This window comes from Anopheles coustani, chromosome 2, assembly GCF_943734705.1.
Source record: "Anopheles coustani chromosome 2, idAnoCousDA_361_x.2, whole genome shotgun sequence".
Classification (NCBI taxonomy): domain Eukaryota; kingdom Metazoa; phylum Arthropoda; class Insecta; order Diptera; family Culicidae; genus Anopheles; species Anopheles coustani.
This window is the reverse complement of record NC_071289.1, coordinates 78,413,221-78,430,556: the sequence shown is the minus strand read 5'-3', so window position 1 is coordinate 78,430,556 and position 17,336 is coordinate 78,413,221. Positions and strand designations below refer to the sequence as shown.

At 46.1% G+C, this 17,336-nt stretch overlaps 1 protein-coding gene across 1 annotated transcript; it reads right to left on the bottom strand.

Moving 5' to 3' along the window:
* Window positions 1–12,520: 12,520 nt before the first annotated feature.
* Window positions 12,521–13,580, bottom strand: LOC131265098 (37 kDa salivary gland allergen Aed a 2-like). The gene is made up of 2 exons (XM_058267360.1): window positions 12,876–13,580; window positions 12,521–12,800 (listed from the first exon to the last, which is right to left on the bottom strand). The coding sequence occupies exons 1-2, from the start codon at window positions 13,578–13,580 to the stop codon at window positions 12,564–12,566; spliced, it is 942 nt and encodes a 313-aa protein (XP_058123343.1). The 3' UTR covers window positions 12,521–12,563.
* Window positions 13,581–17,336: the final 3,756 nt, after the last annotated feature.

Genomic DNA, 17,336 nt, shown 5'->3' with positions numbered 1-17,336 from the left:
ATTGATTTGATGAAAAGTATATTAATCTATTAAAACACTCCAGCAAAAAAAAATCTGCTGAACCAAGAGATAAACATGAAAAGAAATTATGAATGTTTAACCGTATGTCAAAGAGAACGTTTACAAAATCCAACTTCACCATAAATTGATGAGAATCGACAAACAACTCTGGCCGATAAACTCAATACAACCAAAACAAACCCGAGTATGGCATTTGTAAATAGATGCCGAATGAAACCGGGTTTTTCTTTGCGAAATTCCTTGGTCAAGCATTTCGAAGCAAACATCCCGGAACGGGATGCTGTCCCTCCATTGTCCTTTTTGAATTTGAAGCCAATCGTCCTTCTCCTCCGCCCTCCACGGAGGATGAAACATCAAAAGAAAGGAGGCTCGTACGGAATCGGTTGTGGGGTGGTCGGTTTGCTCCGAATGTGGCGCTTCTTGTGATTTATCTTTCTTTATTTTTTTTTTATTTGAGTTCCTATACCCTTGTCATGGACAATATGATGATGGACCATCGATTTTGAGCTTCCGTCGTCGGCGGATCTTTTGCGTGTCGAAACGCTAAGAGAACCAACAGACAAGAAACGATCAATATGACACATCGGGCATCCATCGGCGGCCGTTTTCATCGGTTGGAGGCGTGTCCCGTGCCTTGAAAATGATGACAAAAATGAGCAGCATCGCTTTTTCCAAACGGTTTTGACGATCCCGTGAGCGGTCGAGCACGTCACATCAAAGAATCGATCGAAGAAATTAAAACGACTTTCGAAGGGTTGGCGCTTTTTGTGAGCGCTTTCGATTTTACTTTTTTTTCAGTTTTGGTTTTGTTTTTCATCTTTTTGGGACGAAAATCTTTTTCGATGAGTTGGGTACGAACATGTTTTTGAAAAGTATTTTACGGGTCCATGGTTTGAAAAGGCTTAAATCGCATGAATCAACATTTGATAAAGCAGAAGGCATTTTTTATCAAAACCATTAGATTCTCTTTTTCATTTTTATTGATCCTTATAAACAGCATGTTCACTTAGGAGCCAGAAAAAGCAAGCCCCCATAATTTTGCTCGGAGTGGAAAAGACAAGTACCTAACTTATTTTAATTTTTAAAATCCATCTTACGATGGTTCCCACTTTACACTTGTAACCGGTTTTTATAAGTAAATTTATTATTAAGAAATCAACCTACTACTAGTAATATACCCAAAACACGTACCAAGACTCTGTTTCAATGGAATCCGTTCCATTTCTTCTTCCAATTCTCCGCATTCATTTGCCATTTTCCCGAAGACCGCGCCAGTGCTTTTGTTTTTCAATTCCAAATGCAACAACCTCGGAAATGTGCACTTCCATTTTCCACTCCATAACATTCCGTGGGAATTTGGTACCATTTTCACCAGCTATCTTCCAGTGCCATTTGCACGTCCCGTTCGTTCTCCCTTCTCGGTGCGGTGGTCGCCATCTTGCGCGCCGAGGCATTCCGGGAAACCATCATCCAACCTGCGACTCTGGATCGGTTCAAATCAATGATTCATTTCCATGAAATCGAGTTTACGGTCTCGGAAGAACAACAGCAGAAAAAAAGCTAAAGCTAAAAGCAAAACAAGAGGATGGAAAGTGGACGGCTTTCGCGACCAAATGTTACAGCCAGCGTCCGGAGAGTGGATGTGCACGAAAAAATAAACACTCTTCTCACAAAAGGGGCATCGACGGTAGGAAAAATCAGTAGGTCACACGGACACGGGTTTGCTGGTGCTGGAGAAAAGCAACTAGAAAGCTAGCAATCAGACAGCACCACACTTGGGTTTTATAGATAGAGAGTGAGTGCGTTCGAGAAATCGATTGAAAGCGAGAAACTGTGGAGAAATGGAAACATCGATAAGAGGTTTAATTTAGATGACGTGTTGGTAGCGGGAAAATTTGAAGCCGGAGTTCTGAGGGGATGAGGAGCTAAGCTCTGATCCGTGTGGGCCACAGAAAATTGGCTACCGAGTTGACACAAATTCAGCTGCAAAGCGAACGAAAGGCGAACGGAAAGCTTATTTCACGGTTTGTCGCGCATATATTGGGCATCAATGCATAATCGAACTGTTTATTGTTTTAAGAACGCTGTTCGGGGAAAAAGCTGACAGATAGTTGAAAATGGTAAAAATTTAGGAACATTTGAAAGTGTTTTCCTTCCCTTAGATCACCGTTGTTTGCTTAATTTGTTCAACCACAATGTTTTTTGGAAACCCATTTTCAAATATCATTTCAAATGAATGCCAAAGAGGGCACCGCTTAAACCTTTTGGCAGTATGATACTTTGTAATTAAACGGAACATGTCGCTTGTACTTTTTGTGACAAATATCTGATCCTCCTGCTGCACATACGGAGCATCTGTAAATCTCCTTTTTTTCTCCCGTCTCCGATCAACATTCCAGTCAAACACCCTTTTGACCGAACATCCACCCGTTTCTTCCACTAACCGACAAGTTTGTTTGCTTGTATGCGGGGCATAAAATAGCAAACGGCTACATAAAGCGAGCGGGGCAATGATGAAGAAAAGCAAAACGAAAGTCGGACACAATCCAACATCCGCCACGGATCGGCAACAGCTGAAACCACCGAAAGGCCCGGGAGGAGATAGGACGACTCGTGGTTACCTCCGGGGGGTGTGTTTGTGAGTGTGTGTGTGTGTGTGTGTGTGTGTGTGTGTGTGTGTGTGTGTGTGGGGCAGGTCTAGCCACCAAATCTATAAAATGGAAACGGAAAATAAATCCCTTTCCCTCCGCTAACCCCCACCCCCTTTGGTGTCCTTTTGTCGTGGCGCGTTTCTGTGCAGGATTTTATCCCGATTGCCATAATATTCGGCAGATAAATAAAATGGGAGGAAAAAATGTTAAATCATCGAAATTGCAGTTATTGCGGACGATAAAAACCGAGTTGGCACTCGGACTGGCCAATGGCTTTCGCCTGTGCTGTGCTTTCACGTGTGACAACGATCAACGGATAAAGCAGCGCCGTGCACACACACATGCACAGATATCGCACGTACAGCCGACGCACGGCATGGTATGCAGGCCGAGACATTAGCAAGGATGTGCTTTACGGCTGGAATGATGCGGAACGCTTTCACGTTCTAAGGACGGGCACGTTTTCTTCACAATAAAACCCGAAGGCTCACCGAATGGTCTAAGGAATTACAGAGTGTATGTGTGCGCGTGGATGTGTCAGGCGGGGCCAACTGCAATCGACGTCGGTAAGGTCAGAAAGTGCAACCGACTGCAGTATAAAATGGAGTTGTGTGCTGTTTGCTTGCTTGTGGACCACCCCTTTTCTCCCTCCACCCTGTGACGCACAGTGTTCCTTTCGCTGCCTCAACGGTGGATGAAACTTCAATAAAAAGCCATAATTTTTCCCCTCCACTCTCTGCTCCTCACAGCCTGATGTGCATTCGCGTTTGATGCACCCGTTGTGTGGCCACGTATGTGCTCGAGGGTACGAGAATGTAGGTTGACTTTTTCGGCTAAAGTTGGTGGTGTATGTACACACAGATGCACCGGTTTTTTTTTTGAAGGAAAAACAATTCACGCTGCGGGGAAGTTTTTCCCAACCAGCCACTCAAACAGCAAAGGAAGGTGTTGGCTAAGCGAGGGAAAACTTGTTTTTCCGAAAAAGAAAAGAAGAAATACGTTTGTTGGCGGTTCAAAGCGGTAAAGAGAGCGAACGGAAAAAAAACGTTGATGATGATCATCATAATGGGATGCTCGAATAATAAAACAGGTATGGTGAGTGGAACTTAGGCATCAAGGAAATGAAAACAAAATGAATAGCATGTGTAAGCATAAATTTATGCTTTTAGTTGAAAGTGGTGAAGAGTGTTTTACACCAAAATGTGTTAAATTGTTAATTGTCTTCACCTAATATTTTAAACATTTCCATTTTGTTTAAAGAATTATTAAATGCATTAAGTTTCAGACAAGTTAAGAAGCTGTGTACTTTGTTCTTCACGCTCATTTCTATCGTTTTTACCGTGTTTAACATGCACTTTTCGCCTAAGTTCTTTACTCAAACTGAAAGCATCCACTTAAGCAATTTTCTCCATCCTTCCAAATCCCTTTCTCCATTATGGAGATTGAAGTCAATACTGTAACGCACTGTTTTGATCTCTCAGCGGATTTGTGTCAGCTTTGGGGTATGCGAAATTTCTACAGCGGATTAAGGTATTACTCGGTTCTGGCGAAGAACTGTTCACAAAAATGATCCATTAATTATTGATGTTGCGAGAGCGAGTTACAGACAAAAAACAGCAACAACTCGTAAAAAGCATAAAATTTCCAAATTTCTCTGCAGTTTTATTTGGCTTTAGTATGCAAACCATCCCCACTAGTAGCTCGTTCTCACCTGCCTTGGCTAGTGGCGAATAAACGAATGAATAAATAAACCGTCCCGCTGAGCTTTTGGCAAGCATTTCGAGTGGGGGGGAGCAGGGTTTTTCCCATCCTTCAACCCGTCCCCCCGAACCGTGGCTGAACTACTCGGGTCCAAAAATGTTAAACTACTCGACTCGAATCTCTCCATTTTGCCCCCGTCCCATCATCTCGAGCTCAGCTCCGCTGAACCGTCCCAAAGACGCTTAGGAAAGCTTCCGACGAGTGTAAAAGTATCAAAGCCACGTGAATGTGCCGCACGGTAGAGCATGAGCACAACATCTTTCGCCATTCCCTTGCCTTACCCCTTCGTTAGCATACCTGCGACTGACTGCGACTCGCGGTTGAATGCTCCGGTTTTTGGCCGGGCAGGTCCCGAAATCCCAACCCATGCTCGCTTTTATTTCACTTTAAACATTCAGCACGATCCGGGCCAACGGGTTCATCCGGGGGATCAGGGTGGCGGTGGCCGGAGGCAACATAAAATTTGTTAGTTTAAAGGCTTTTTGGCAGCGCACCAGAAGCGTTTATGCATTTATGCATACAGCCCGGCTCTAATGGAAAGCTGCAGTGGACGGTTGCGCGGAATACCGGCGAGGTGAAGTTCATCCTTTCTCAAACCGAGCTAAGCAGCTCGACCGGTTTTCCACCTTCGTTTTTATTCGCACACAGGGGGGGGATTGTTTTTTCTCATACCTACCTATTTTTCATTTTTTCCACGCTTTGTTTTCCTTTCATATCCTTTCGGAGCTGAGGGAATATTTTTCCTTTCCAAGTCGGAGCGCTGCTTTGGCTTCCAGTTTATTCGAATTACTGTACCCCGTCCGGACTGTTTATCATAACTACTACTTCATTGTGCTAGCTCGTTGACAAACTATCCGGCACTGGAAATAAAAAAAAGAAGAAGCAAAACATTGCTTCCGCACCAATACAGAAACGTACAAATTTGTACAGAGAAACAGAAGGTTCCGGCGGCAAGAGCAAACTGGAGCGTATAAAGGATTGAAATATGGAGTGAAAAATTCACTAGATCTTCGCGAGCATTGTGTTCCGGCAGCGGACTGTTTATATTATGTTCATTCCGTTCGCCGAACTGTGCAAGCGTTAAGCGAAGGATTTTGTTGAATCTACTTTCTACTTGTGACAGTTATGATGTTGCATGGGATAGGATGGATCTCAACAAAATGGAAATTGTTTCCGCAATTCAACTCAAAACATGATATTCAAAATAATTAAATTAAGCTTGCCATTTCAGGCATGGCAGATATTTCGAAAGTTTGACTAAACATTGTCAAACTCCAGTTTAACTTGATTACGATTGCTGCTTAAACCAGGTTTATTCGTATTAAAACGATATAATTTGTTCTGACAACTCGTTCAACTCCCATTACGTACTATTTGAACTTCAAACCATAACACTTTATGGTTGAAGAATCGTTTAACAGGTACTTGCGGGTTTTGGGCAATGGCAAAAATCATCAACTAGGTCGGCCCCATTACAAGGTGTCAAAAAAGCTTTGCGCCAGCTGACGCCATCCGTTGCAGCACTTTGCAGCGTGCACCATTATCAAGGTATTAAGGGCACGATTATATCATCACCATCCCGAGGATGGAAATTTCCCCCCTCCTGTCTTCCTCCACTCAAGCAGACCACAAAACAGGGGTTTGTTTGAATGTGGTTTTGCGTCCTTCATTCTCTCCCACCTTTTGGACACATAATTCGATTAAACGTGCCGATTTGATGGCCATGATCGTTTGTCCACCAGTCAAGATGTGTTTTTTTTGTGGCCTGCTGTCTACTTTCTTTGGCAATTCCCCCGCCTTTTGGTCCAGTTACTTGTTCGAACCCTCCCGGGACATACCCGACGAGGACCGGGCACAGGACGACGCCCTGCGTTGATGAGTTTCAAATTCCCAGCACGTCCTTCGAGTGGTTCATTTCGCTCCGATCCGGTCCACCATTACCGATTCGGGGAAAAAAAGAAGCAACGGCATCGACTTACTTTGGCACCACACTATCGGGAGGAGTAGGGGGCGGGGAGGGAGGGGATATACTTTTTTCTCCCACTTTTTTCCATTGGCGCCGTTCGATTACCTTCGGATAGTGCTTTTCCACCCAGCTGGAGGTCTCGATGCTCGGGGGACGCCGATAACGTAAATTATAATATAACCAGTTCATGACCACCCTTCCAACACTGACTACTCTCCGTCGTCCCACGCACACGCACAAGGATCGATGTCGGCGCACAAGGCAGATGATCGGATGAAGAAAAAGTTGCACACTGCACACGTGTGTGCTTTTGGAGAAGGTCTACGAGTATTCAACCGTCGGTTATATATCTCTTGCCATCCTGCCTTGCTTTAAGTAAGATGTAGATAACGCAACCGATCAAAAGCTCCTTAACCGCATAAAGCAATTTAGTTTCATTTTTTGAAATTGCTTTGCCGAAGCGCCAGTGGAGGGGGATTATTTGTGGTTGAAAAGTTTTGCGAGCTTGTGCTAGTAATGGCGTCCATTTTCCGGGCGTCCCGGCAAGTATATTGCTGAGAGTTTTTTTTCCCATGCTGCCCATCTCAGAATGCCTTGGATCATACCCATATTCACACACACACACATACATGGTGGGGGCATGTTGCCAGGGTGCGCATAAATCTAAAAAACTAGGAAAACCAATTAAGCCTGAGAAACATAATTCATGCGACCACAGCATTATTTGAGAATAAAATGTTCATTCGACCCGTTCGGTACCGAAGGAAAAAAAAGGGAGCGAATCTACTGGGGAGGAAAATAATTTTAACAGAGCAAAGGAAGAGTGAGAGAAAAAAAACATCCAAACGATCGCTTCTCTAACAAGTTCACGTGCAGCAATGGAGCAGCCAGAGGTAAACTCACTAACGAACCGCTCTCTGTGTATGTGTGCGTCATAAGATACCGGGGACGCAAATGAGAGGGGTAGGGTGAGCGACCGTCGGGCGATGTTCCGGTTCGCCGGTGTGCGCCCGTTGCCAAAACCGGCCTGTGTTCCGGTTCCGGGCGCCGAACACACGGGGCTCAGAGGTTTGGCTAAACGAGCAAGGTGAATTAGTTGAGCCTTCAGGCCGATGCTGCCACTACTTCCAGGCACGTGTCCTGGATTTTATTTTTCCCTCTCCCCATCCGGGAGGCAGGGACGTGGGAGACGAAAGGTTGAATCTTCCCAAAATGGCATAGCGTATAAAATATATCGACGTCGGCAAATCGCACCGATGAACCGGTGTGCCTAATGAGTGTGCCACGATCGGCCGTCCCGGGTTTGGACGTGAGCCACTTTCCCCCCCCCCCCAAACCCCCCCGCCATCCTCCCCTATGTCCGCGGGAAGCGGGAAATATATAGCGAACGGGTTCCAAAGGGCCACACCACAACGCAAACTAAAATTAGGGATGGTGTCGATTCCCAACTCCCTCTCCCACGATCCGAACGTCCGAGCGGTTTTGTGCATGCGGGGAAGGATTTATGGCCGTATTATGGATTTATAATGGACCAAAAATTATTTGAATCCTCGCACCGGCCAAAGCGCCGACCGGCCGGGACCGCAGTGGAAAAGCGTGTATGACTAGGAATTAGACATTCGAAAGCGGCTCACCGGGCAGTCGGCGGAGTGACATGGTGTGAAGGATTAGGAGGAATTTATGGTCATCGTGGTTTCTGATTGTGGGGCGCTCCTGTTGGAGCTGGAGCTTCGGCCTGTTGGCTTACGATACTTACCACCGGCTCTGGCCCTATCCAACCCATACCCCCTCTTCTTGCGCCCCGGTAGAGTAATTGAAATGCAAAATCATTAGCACGCCCGTAAATGAGCTATCTTTGGAATGGCATTGTGTGATTGGGGTTTTGTACGCTTGCGGTCTCCCCGGGGTGAAATAAGTCCGGCTTAACGGGAGGGTAGCGTCGATTTACGATTAGTTTAGAAAAGAACAAACATTTTTCAGGGACAAACAAAAGCGTGCTCAGCAAAGGTGTTCCACTTGGATGTGTATCGTTAATCACCTGAGGATTTAGAAGGGGGTGATGGTGCCTAAATGGGAACATAAAAGAAGCCAAAAATGTGAACGCACGCATGTAGGGATTACCGCTGTTCAACCAGATGATTTAATTTTAATTATGTTCCAGCCAAAGGATTAACATTCTTTTCCTTCCGAAAAGAATTTTTACGATGGTTGTGCTTTAGGAAAAACTCGAAATATTTTACCCCCCAAAGTGGGTACTCACAGCACTCACCATCTGCGCTCGGCAGACGTTTAATTTAATAACATTTTATTGGGCGTCAATAAGAGCCCCACTCGCAAAAAAAAAAGAATAAAACAAAAACCCGTGCAGACATAATTCAGTCTTTTGAAAGCAAATACAGCTCCAAGTTTGACAGGTTTTCAAAAGAAGCTGCCACGGCTCGGGCCCGCCAGGCATTTGCGCTTGACGTGCACGGCTGGCAACATATCAGAATCGCAATAAAATTATAACTTTTATCATTAAAGTTGAGTTTTTAATTAGGGTACCGGGCGCTGCCATTCGGTTCACGGTCTCGTACCCCGAATGCCCGGCCAGAAGGTGTTGCCTCGGTCCGCACGCGCACCTACCATACGTACATGTCACTGCCACAATTGCAGCCCCTCGGGTCCTTGAGGCGATGAAATGAGGCTCCGGTTTGCTGGTGGAATTCGTCCCTTTTCCTCGCTGTGAAATCCATAAATCCTTCCATCAGTCTGTGCCTTTGTGCGTGTGTACGGCAAGCTCATCTTTTGTCCATTGCTCTTTCTCTCTGCGACTGTCCATAAAGCCCGGTCCATCCAATCCCCGGGTTTGCCCCGAGACAATGAGCAAACTTTAATTGGAAAATTTTCGGATTGAGTGACAATTATACCATTGTGCGAACTTTCGGTTTGAAATCGAGCTCGTGCCATCTGGTACGGTGTTTTCTTAAACTGCTACGCTTGCCACTTTGTGTGTGTGTGTGTGTGGCACCTTCCACCACCCCCACCCCGAACCGAGACTTCCAGAAAGACAAGGGATTTTCCACCAGGGCGCACGGGTATTGGACCGTGGGCACTTGATGTTTGACATGTTTTCGACGATAACTTTCACGCGGTGGAATCGAGGGGATGGGCGTATGTGCCCAGTGCGATGATTTATTAATAAATTTTCTCATTTTCTCCCCCCACACCCCCGGAAACTCCCTCCTTCGCTTGTTGTGGAAACGGATTGTGAACGATGATTATGATGTATCGTTTTTCCGAAAAGGCCAACCAAAACGGCGGGGTGTCGACGAAGGTATTTTGCGAGTGTGGGTATGTTTTCCGCTTAGAAGGCCACTTGGTTGGGTATTACCTCGAATTGGCCGACGAGTGTCTGCCGATGAAGCATGGCGCCGGTGGATGGGCTATTTTCAGTTTCGGTGATGATTGGGGCTTTGCTCTGCGTATTATTTATTGCTGAACGATCAATAATTAAATTATTTGCTATGGTTTCGGCGATCGGAATGGTTTCTCGTATTTTGATAGAGATTTGTCACTTTCAACTATTATTGTTTTGATTAATATTATTCGGAAAACTTTGAAATAAATTTATTTAATTAGGTAAAATCTTTTGAGTAAATTTACCCATAAAAATGCGTAATTTGGTAAAGTCAAATTTAAGATCTTCTAAAGCACAATCCTTAGGTTCAATGATGGTTGAATTGCACCTAATAAATAGTACGCTTTTTTGGCTGCTTGAGTTTATCGAACAAAGGTATTTAACTAGAACAATACCTGTTCTGTACGCTGCACATTTCGCAGCCACGTATCGCTGGCATTTCGTGCGTAGGAAAACCCAAAAAACACATTCCAGCGTGAGCCGAGGTATTTGCTTGCCCACGCAAGAACGAAACACCGCAAAGGGCACATTAAAAATAGTACCACAGCCGGGCCAATTAATTACCGACCCGCTGGTGTTTGATGGTGCAAATTATTCCTTCGAAAGTGCATCCCGTTTCTGGTGAAATTTGGCTTCAGGTTCTTCACAGTGCACAGTGGGGCTCGTACCTCTGGTGCTCGGGTGCATGGAAAAGTGTAATAAATTTACCTTTTCCACCCCGGTGCAGTACGCCGGACCGAGGGTGGTGTCGAGACTGATGGACTTTTCCATGTTCGTTCCATGCTGCGGGGCGTATGTTTTCACCTTGCTCCGTTTTTTGGCGTAGCTTGATCGATAGTGGCGCTGCAAAAGTGAGCAAAAATTTATCGCACACGAAACGGTATCGTGGAAGCATACGTCGGCCAGCATTCGCAGCATTTGTGAGTGATATCCGAAGGTCTTTGCTACGATAGTTGTTTTAGCTGGCAGACAGAAATGCGATGTTTCAGAAGACTAGCTCTCGCATGCCGAATGCCAAAAAGGGGGAAGAAAACAGTGGCGGATTTGACGGTGCGCGGACTGAGCGCCTGCCGGAGGAGGGCCATGTGCTCACAAAGGGCTCCGAACCTTAAAGGGCCAAATTCTAAAAATGTATACTAAAACAAATAATCTATGGAATTCCTCGTAGACCTTGTTTAATGATCAACAATAAAATACATTGGAACGGAGTCAGTCTTACAATAATGGTTAATTTTACTGTATCCTTTAAGAATTAATGCTAAGCACTATACCCAAATAATAAAAGGATGGTCCGGTAAATAAAGGGTGTCCCCGAAAGTATAAGCACGATTTCTAAATTACCTTTCTGGAAAACGGATGACGCCAAACAGTTGATTCTTCGGGTGTTTGATTGTTTACATTCAAACCTACTAGATAATGCATCGAAACAATTTTTTTCAACCGTTTCTGTTAAAATGCGAGGCATTTCCGTAAAAAAGCGCAAAAGCATTCTGCACAAATGATGCTCCACTCCTAACATTTCGCTAAGACAATTAGCGAAATCGTTAGGTGTGAGTATCGGAGCCGTACAAACCGCCATCCAAAAGCTTCGGGAGGAGGTTCGAGGATACGCCGAAAAGTGGTCAAAAATCCCGGTCCTATCGACCAACAGTTGAACCGAGAAAGAGCAAAAGCATTCAAGCAAAAATAGGAAAGTTCCATTCGCGATGTGGCTCAACAAATGGGTACCTCAAAAAGTATGTGACAAGGCAATATTGAACTAAAATCGTACAAAATCCAAAAGAAATCGAAACGGAGTGCAAATCAGGCCGCATGCGTTAAATATCGGGCCAAGAAGCTGTACGGCAAGCTACTGTGCGGGAAATCCTCATTCATCAGCTCGACGATGAGTCGGCCGAGACCAGACCAATTGAGATATTTTGGGCGCTAACGGCACTGTTGCGCAAACATGTTAAAACTACGGAAAACATCGACAGTTTTAAAAAAAAACTGTAAAACCGTTCAAAAGTGTCGAAAACCGTTCACGACAAGTCTATGCTGAGCCATATCGGAGGCGACAGATCAAAAGTGCGGTCATTAGCATACGATTAAATTTTTTAAATTTTGTTTTTTCACAAATAGTCCAGAACAGAACCCAAACACAATTTATGAAACAAAAGTTCAGTTTCTGGAACAGGTTTTATTTTTTAGCTAGTTTTTAAATCGTGCTTATACTTTCGCGGACACCCGTTAATCAGAATTGAAGATTAACAGAAGAAAAATGTTTTAGAGTTAATCAATTTGTCTTGTCGGCATGTGGTCTTGTTGATATGCAACAAGATTTTGGAATATACCAAGCATATGGCTAAAATTATGCGTTGAAAAACTTAAACAGGTTCATCTAACTGATGTATTAATGTTTCCACAAAATTGAAAAATTTACACACCATTCTAAATAACATCCTTGTAGCACTAGGTACGTGTTTAAACGAATACTTTACGTTGAATATCTTAATGGAGGAAGGAAGGAATATATAGTTATTCTACTCTATTTATTGATTGAGAATTGTTAGACGAAATGATAAAATCAAACTTTGAATAGTCCGCTAGACAATTAATTGATTGTAGGATAAAAGTAATAGTTAACATTGATTTTGTTCACTTAACGCATTGAAGTATGATGAAGTGAGATAATGTCATTGAGAATTACTAAGAGACCTTCTCTTCTGGAAACGAAAAATTTATTGAACATTAAATATTACATCTGAAAATATCTCAGCTGAAGCTAAGGCGTTCGATTCAGTCGAGACTGACCGTACTCCACCGCCGACTTCCATGGCTCATCCTGGGACGTCTGATCGAAATAGTACGCCGTCTGCGCGTTCCGCTGACGTATCACACCCGAAAGAGCCTCGGCGTTGATCGCTCGCAGACACTGGTACAGCGCGTCCACATCCTGACACTGTTCCAGCTCGGACCGGGCCACCTCAAATCCCTGGTAATCTCGCTCTATCACCGCGACCTAGGCATGAAGCAACAAAGATTTAATACTTCTAACGAACGCTCAAGTCGATACGGCCTATCACCCGTCACTTACGTTTACAGTGCCCTCTTCGGTGATCCATCGGAATCCGCGCAGAATGCAGTCGACGGCGGTTCGATTCGGGCACGGTTTGGCCTCTTCGGCCGCCCACTCGAACTCGTACCGCCGCTCGCAGTAGTCGACGAAGCTCTGGCCGATCTGTTTCACCCGCGCCCCGAGCTGCTTGTAGGTGACGAGAATTTTGCGTAGATCACCGTGGAAGATGTCCAGGATGCGCTCCTGGTGCACGGCGTAGAAGGGTGCGTACTTGGCGAACACCGTCGAGCACTCGCTATCCGCCAGCGTTCCCGCCAGAAGTTGCGTCGCGTCCGCGTACATCGTTGCGAGATCGTCCGGTGACTCGTGGAATGCCCGGGCCTGCTGCTCGAACCGGTCCGGGACGAATTGGCGCGACCGGGGATCGTACAGCCGAAGGTCCTCGGTGACGCACTTCACGTAGCACTGGCTTTCGGGAGACGCGTCCGGCTGCCACATGACCCAGCGGATCTTCATCTCGACGCTGGCGGACGAGTCGTTCAAGCAGCGGACGTACGCGTAGAGCGTTTGCTCCGGTGTACGTGGCTGCCAGCCGTCCGGAGCCTGAGGACGCTCATCTGGACACTCCTGAATAGGATTCGCTAGGCTGACGTTGATCGAGGCAAGCAATAACAGCGCGATCCCGCACGTAAAAGCACTCTTGGAGGCAACGTTCCCTGTCATCGTAGCGGTTTGTGAGGACTTTTCTCTTGTTGCATCTGATCGGTTGAACAACACGACGGAGACTGAATCCGACGCTAGGCTGATTGCGCGTGTCCGTGTTTACTGATTCGCTATCAGTTTCTAAGAATCTTCACCTCATCAGACCCGTACGGTGGGGGGAGAGTGTTGTGTTCAGGCAGTCAGGCTACGATCGTCGTCGTCGTCATCGATCCCCATGCACCATCTGTGTCTCGTGTCCAGATGATTGAGTCTAATCGGCGCTTCCGCGCAAGCGACTCTCCAGATCCAGAACTTGCCGGACGGTCGGCCACAAAAGGAAGACCCTTTTCCGACAAACAACTTGCTTGCTCTGCCACCCAGAAACACACCGCCCATTCGCCGAACCGCAGGCCATCCGACATCGACATCGCAACGCCCGGCGACCCCGTTCCCAGCTCGGCGAACCGCGTCGGTTCGCTCTGATCCGCCTTGATTGACTGATGCCGGTCAAATGTGCCGGCTCGTCGAAACACCGATTGCATTCCGTCCGCCCCACTCGGTCCCCTCCCACGGTACCTCCCGTTTCCAACCACGGATGATTGCTGATAAAGACACAATCTGTTTGTTTTGCTTCGTGCGCCGATCCTCGCCGTTCGCTCGCTCGGCCACAGTGTGTGTCGTATGGAATGGGACGATACGCCGGTCAGCAGGAGCTTGTTGTTGGATCGAGGGTTTGGTGCGAGACACGAGGCATAAACATATAAATCAACGACACACAGACGATGATGCTACACTGCTCGCATAGAGTTGGGAACTAACGTGCGACACGGAGCGAATGTGTCGTTCGGGGGGAGCATTAAATTTTAATGCCTGCCTCCATCCGGAGTTGGCTGGGAAGTGCGGGAAAACCGGGCTCGCAATCCGGTGCTAGGGGCGGGTAATCGGGAAGTGATTTAGTCCCCGACAGTTCCCGAGAACGAGCTATAGCCGGGAGCGCTCTGCTTCCGTTGGACCGAAGTTGGACGAGTGTTGCAAGCATAAATATAGTTTTTAATAGATTCCTCCACAAGAGCGTCCCGGAGCGGATGGTTAGTGTCGGGCTCTATGGTGTGTACATGTTGTTGTTGTTGTACCGTGTTAGCGGACAGAATGAGCGTTGATTGATGGCTGAGCTCATTCAAAGTTTTTCTCGAGGGACAACAACGTTGCACATGCAATCACATTTTACTGTATTTGCAATGATTGAATCTATTTTAAAAGAATTCTAGGAACGAAAGTGTTGTATCCTCGTGTCGCATGTTTTTTTTCAATATTATGATTACATTTGAAATCAAATGTTTTTGTAACTTCCTACAAGTTCTGTTTTAAGGGATTTCTCGAGCGTTAACTACTTCGAACATGGATATTAAGTTATATTAAACTTTTAACTAGTTCCAAAGATTAAAGTTGTTGGAGCAAGTTGTTTTTTACGGGTATTTCCATCACCATATCGCTGTTTCCCGCTGTAAATCCTCCCCGGTGATCTATTGTAGCCCACGGGATTGCAATCTTTCTTTCGCCCTTTCTAGTAATCCTTTGTGGTGCGCAAGAAAACGGTAGAATTCGGCCTCCCGGTCCCGGGGCGGTCGAGTCTAGCAAGGCGAGTGCGATAAAATACAGACCATTTTTATTACTTCGCTCTCTGCTGTGGCCTCAAAACTGGCCCTCGCTAAGCCCCCATCCGGTTCCCCCGGGTGACTCGGGTGCTGGCGAGTGGTGATCATTAGAATAAATTTACATTAAACTCCCCTTTCGGCCACTTGTGTTCACCCGCTCAGGGTTTCTTTTCGCTCCTTGGAAGGCTCCTTGGGTGGAGAATGTTGTCCGGATCGAAATCCAAAACCCTTGGTGAAGGTGAAAAAGTTGGCAAAGTTTCACCTCTGCGCCCCCGGAACACATTCACATACACCGGAGGCGGTGCCGGAGTAAAAGTTTGGTTGTGCGAAAAGAAGAACCTGACCGAACGGGAAACAGTTCGTGAGTAATGAGACTCTAATGGGCTTCATCGGCTACTATCGGTGTCGGTGGGGGGGAGAGGTAGACGCCCATGGAGCGACTTCACCGGGTGCCTGTACTTGGAGTGTATGCTGATGCTCCGTTTTGCTCCTTCGTTGCATAGTGACCAGCGGGAGGCACGAAGCAGGTGGTGGGAGAAAAGATAGGAAGTAATCTTATTATTAGATTGATGATTGCTCTGTCTTAAGCCGGCATGGGCCGGGCATGTCGGTTTGGAGGCTAGCGATGCTGGTGAAACTTTTCTACTTTACCTGCTGCATAGCTTAAAAGCATTATGAGTTATTTATGATGAGAGGAAATTGATTCCTGCCATCGGATCGGTAAAGGTGGGTTTGTTTTCAAAGTGGTGGTGCAAAGCCAACCTCCTACAGAAGTCCTTGCTCGAGATATGAAGGCCGGTACCGGACCGGAGTATTTCTTTTGGTGAAAGAAGGTTTTTGTTGTTGTTTCATTTAGAAGCTTTTAAACATCATCGAGTTCCAAAGTTGAGCTTCTTTACAGCGGGGCCACGTTGAATGCTCCACCACGACAGACCCGACCATCCCCGCTGCGCTAAGTTAAACAGATTGTTTACGGAAAACTCTTTTGGCTTAATTGAAATTTATAAAAGTTTCACCCCCAGCCACGGACACGGGGGTTTGGTTCTCGGCAAATGGAATCTTTGAATAAATTAATTTCGCATGCTTCCACCGGGTATTACGGATCAGGCCGGCCGGCCGTAGCCGTGTAGCGGAGAAGTTCGCATCCTTCCGGTCACCCGGGGCGGGTGGTCAGCTGCAGCTTTGCTGCACACTACTTTCTTTTTCCACCCACCGACCCCTCTCCCCCACACGGTCACCGCCCTGCCGCGCGTAATGTCAGAAATTGGATATAATTTGAATTTAAAGCACTTTCGTAGTAGTTTCGGTGCAGTCGTCTATGTTTGGCGAAGATGGAAACACCGAACTCGAAGCTGGTCCAGCGTGCCATAATGCTTGCAAATCGCCCCAGCCAGGGTGCAGCTGTGACTCAGCTAGTTCCGAATGAATGATGAGAGCACTGTCTCCTGTTTGACTTTGTTTCAGAAGTGATCAGCCCGACTGCTCGGGGAAAGTGTGCAATGACTCGGTGGGTTCCTTGATGAACCTCGACCAGTGGCCCCCAAAACGGGTGAAATTTATTCAACAATACTTCAAATCTCAACAACGATTCATTTTAACGCCCTGAAGTGGAGGGATTAGAAGGAGACGGACTCGGAAAAGTTTCGCATTATTTCAAAGAGCTTCTTTAAAGCGGAGTTAAATCGCAAAACTTCTCCGTTGCTCTCGGTATATGCACATACTAAATGGCCTTATAATTACACATAATTTAGAGCACCTCTTCATGCGACCATTCAGGAAGCAAAAGTGCAAAACGACATTCAAGAACTTTCCGCATCGGAATTGTAAGCTCCGCACAACGTAAAAGAACGTTTCATTCGACACCGTATAAGCGTGCAATCATTTGCCGAATGTATGTTGTTAAATCGTTTCCCTTGACTAAGTTGCAATGCGGGTGATTGTTCATCCAACGAGCGCATAAATGTGAATGAAAGGCGAGTGTTTGGATTTCCTCCGCAAAACACTTCCCGTGCGCGCCGTTTACGGTTCAAGAACGCTTGCAACGCGGTACGGTTGCGTACTTTCCACGTCCAATTTGTCCCGCCGTTCGGTTCGGTTGAGAATGCTTTCAAAGCGATTATCA

Coding starts and splice junctions, on each gene's coding strand:
- LOC131265098 (XM_058267360.1), bottom strand. CDS start 13,580: ATGACAGGGAACGTTGCCTCCAAGAGTGCTTTTACGTGCGGGATCGCG. Junction 12,801..12,875: donor CCGAAGAGGGCACTGTAAAC/GTAAGTGACGGG, acceptor CTTCATGCCTAG/GTCGCGGTGATAGAGCGAGA.